A 3496-nucleotide genomic window follows, 5' to 3' on the forward strand; every position below is an offset into this window, starting at 1 on the left:
CTCGTGTTTCGCAATCCCACCGAAAGACTACAAAAAATTTTAAAAGTGTTCGATCACATCGCACAACCAACACCAGCCACTTCTTATCCCCTTCACAGTCCAACAATCCATCCATTCAAATGGTAGATATCCTAATCTGCTACAATTCCAAACTTAAAAACAATGGGCAACCACAATGCTAAACATACAGAAACTGTAAGCCTCCCTCTCCCGCCCACGACGACCATGGCCACCGATCAAGCAGTTGATCATTCAGCATGGGCGCAACTTCTCGGCTCAAACAACTGGGAAGGCCTCTTGGACCCTCTAGACCTCAATCTCCTAACCCTCATCCTCCGGTGCGGCGACTTCTGCCAGGCCACCTACGACGCCTTCAACAACGACCAAAACTCCAAGTACTGCGGATCCAGCCGCTACGGAAAGCACTCCTTCTTCGACAAGGTCATGCTCCAAGACGCCGCCAACTACCAAGTCTCCTGCTTCCTTTACGCCACCGCACAAGTCAGCGTCCCCGAAGCCTTGCTTCTCCACTCTCTGTCTCGCGAGTCGTGGGACCGCGAGTCTAACTGGATCGGCTACATCGCCGTAACTTCCGACCAAGTCAGCCAAGCCATTGGACGACGTGAAATTTACGTAGGATGGCGCGGCACCACCACAAACTACGAATGGGTTAACGTGTTAGGAGCTGAGCTCGAGTCCGCGGCGTCTCTGTTGCGGCCTGATCCCACATCGGCAAAAGATCAAACTGATGGTGGACGTAGTAGTACCAGCAGTAGTGACGACGACGACAATGAGAAAGTGCCCAAAGTCATGAGGGGTTGGCTTTCTATGTACACTTCCAACGACCCCAAATCGCCATTCACGAAATTAAGCGCCAGAGACCAACTCCGGCCTAAAATCAACGATCTCCGGAAAAAATACAAGAACGAAAATCTCAGCATATCGATCACCGGCCACAGCCTTGGAGCAAGTCTAGCAATTTTAAGCGCTTTCGATCTGGTGGAAAACGGGGTTTCTGATATCCCAGTTGCTGCTTTCGTATTCGGGAGTCCACAAGTCGGAAACAAAGCATTCAAAGCAAGGATCGAGAAGTACCCAAATCTGAAGATTCTGCACACAAAGAACACCATCGATCTCATACCTCTTTACCCGAGTCCACTACTGGGGTACGTGGACGTGGGGACGGAACTGGTGATAGATTCGAGGAAGTCGCCGTTCTTGAAGGAGTCGAAGGATGCGGGGGACTGGCACAATTTGCAGGGGATGCTGCATGTGGTGGCGGGGTGGAACGGGGAGGAGGGGGAGTTTAAGCTGAGGGTGAAGAGGAGCGTGGCGTTGGTGAACAAGTCGAGTAATTTTCTGAAGAAGGAGTGTTTTGTGCCGGCGAGCTGGTGGGTGGAGAAGAATAAAGGGATGGTGCTTGATGAGAACAGTGGAGAGTGGGTGTTGGCTCCGCCGTCAGATGAGGACTTACCAGTCCCCGAGTTCTGACTCGTTTATTTTCTTCTTGCATTTTACATTTGTTTTTGTTTTTGTTTTTTGTATCATATTTTCATACATCTTATGTGATATTTGATGTGCACAGCCACATAATTTGAATTAATTTGATTTTTAAGTTTAGTTCATTGTTTAATAAACTAATAATTAAAAAAAAACTAATTAATTAAATGATGATTGTGGTATACGATGAGTCTTTCTCCTTCATTTCCTCGAGTTTTGCAAATTTTTCAAATGATGTAGTATAGAAATATGGTATGAATAGCATTACTTATAAAAAAATTACTTGTGGAGATTTCTCATTTCTACTTTCCAAAAAAAAAAATAAAAATAATAACTACGAATAAAAAAATAAAAGTAAAAAGAAACCGAGAAAAAGATGTTTTAATAAGAAAATGTTTTTATTACCGCTTAGTACTATATTTAGAGATATTTCTCTTTACTTGACACAAAGATTAAAAGTTAAAACTAAAAACTAAAAATTCTTTTGCTCTATTTTTTTGTCCAAACCACAAAAAAAGAAGATGATTTCATCCAATGAATGGTTAATCAATTCGACATTATTCTTTTGCCTTTGGCAATCCTAGCGAATAAGTAAATATTGGAATTGACCCTGAAATCCTATGCTACCAAAAATCTAATAATTAAGGTCTTTATTTGTCAAAATGTAGAGTTTTAATCCTATACATTATTCGTTGACAATTATGGTAGTTTGATTATGTGACATATATATGGATCTTACATGCTAATTCTGGAAGAATAATACTTGGCTACTTAAAAAATGAGTAGGAGTTCCTATTAAAAAATATTCGTTGTTGGTTCATAGAACTTTGTTTTATGATCAGAACCATTCATATTATAAATCACTCTACAGAGATCGCTTTTGCAAAAAAGCAATTAAATCTAAGGCCGTTCAGTCATGAACTATTGTTGACCTTAAAAATTACAAAGCCTACATGGTGCGCAGGCCGAGTAACTAATAAGCTAACTACGTCATTCGGTTGAATGCGGGGCGTGCCAACTCGTCGACCGAGGAGTAAAATTTGTTGATGTTGCGTTGAGCGCGTTGCTAACTTCTTTATCTTGCGATTGCGGCCGAGGAATGAACAAATCTCAGCCTTTGGATTCTCGAGCCTAAAGACAAGGCTGCTAGTTCTGCGAAGTTCACGAATCGTCGGCGTCGGATTCAGTCACGGTGATTATATTCGTGAAAGTATAAGCACGTCGAATCGACACTAAATTGTACGGACACAAGTATTCAAAGGTGATGTATGTCTTGATGGTGAATGTGGTTCGGCCGTCAGAATGTCAAACTCTGAAACTCACTCGTGAGTATCCAATCATAAAATTACTCGGCGTTCAATGCGCCGAATGTCGTAACTCGTAACACCTTACTTCACTGAGAAGGGTAATAAGATGACCTCTGCCAATAAGGATTCGGAAATCCTTCTTAACCAAGACTTAGATAGGTAACCAGTCGGCCTCGACGCAGTGCTGTTTATCCAAACTGAAGGTGCTCCTCGGTCAGTTGATTCTACGGCAACAGTGCTATTTATCCAAACTGAAGGTGTTTGCCGGTTGCCTTCACAGTGCTGCTTATCCAAACTAAAGATGTGTTGGCGGAGAAAAGAAAATGAAAAATCTCAAGATGTTGAGTGGTTTTGCGCAGGGCAATTGTGTGTTGAATTAGCGGTCCCTCAATTGTTGCATGATATCTTATATTTATAGCACCAAACCCTCCTAGAGATTGAGTCAAAATCATATCTGGATTGGGACTTCTTGTTCTGTTCTGACTCTATTTTGACCAATCCTACCCCTATTAGGACTTTGAACTCACCCCTTTTTTGAGGCCATATTCATTGTTGGTTGAGAATCCAAACTGCACTAGGACTTTTTCAACCCCTTTGCTTTTCCGAACAACTCCTTCTTGCGATAGGACTCGACCATCCCTTCTGAATGGCCCGGGATCACCAAGCAACCCATAGTATATTTGAAAGAG

General features: G+C 42.5%; 1 protein-coding gene across 1 annotated transcript; it reads left to right on the plus strand.

Annotated features, from left to right (window-relative positions):
• On the plus strand, nucleotides 1-1620 carry LOC125473652 (phospholipase A1-IIdelta-like). Its single transcript, XM_048576784.1, has one exon. The coding sequence runs from the start codon at nucleotides 163-165 to the stop codon at nucleotides 1489-1491; it is 1329 nt and encodes a 442-aa protein (XP_048432741.1). The 5' UTR covers nucleotides 1-162; the 3' UTR covers nucleotides 1492-1620.
• The last annotated feature ends 1876 nt before the right edge of the window (nucleotides 1621-3496 follow it).

This window comes from the organism of the source record quoted next, unplaced genomic scaffold (assembly GCF_019419815.1).
Source record: "Pyrus x bretschneideri cultivar Hongxiangsu unplaced genomic scaffold, Pyrus_bretschneideri_v1 Contig90, whole genome shotgun sequence".
NCBI lineage: Eukaryota > Viridiplantae > Streptophyta > Magnoliopsida > Rosales > Rosaceae > Pyrus > Pyrus x bretschneideri.

Bases quoted from the DNA above. Each gene is read 5' to 3' on its own strand.
- LOC125473652 (XM_048576784.1), top strand. From the start codon at position 163: ATGGGCAACCACAATGCTAAACATACAGAAACTGTAAGCCTCCCTCTC.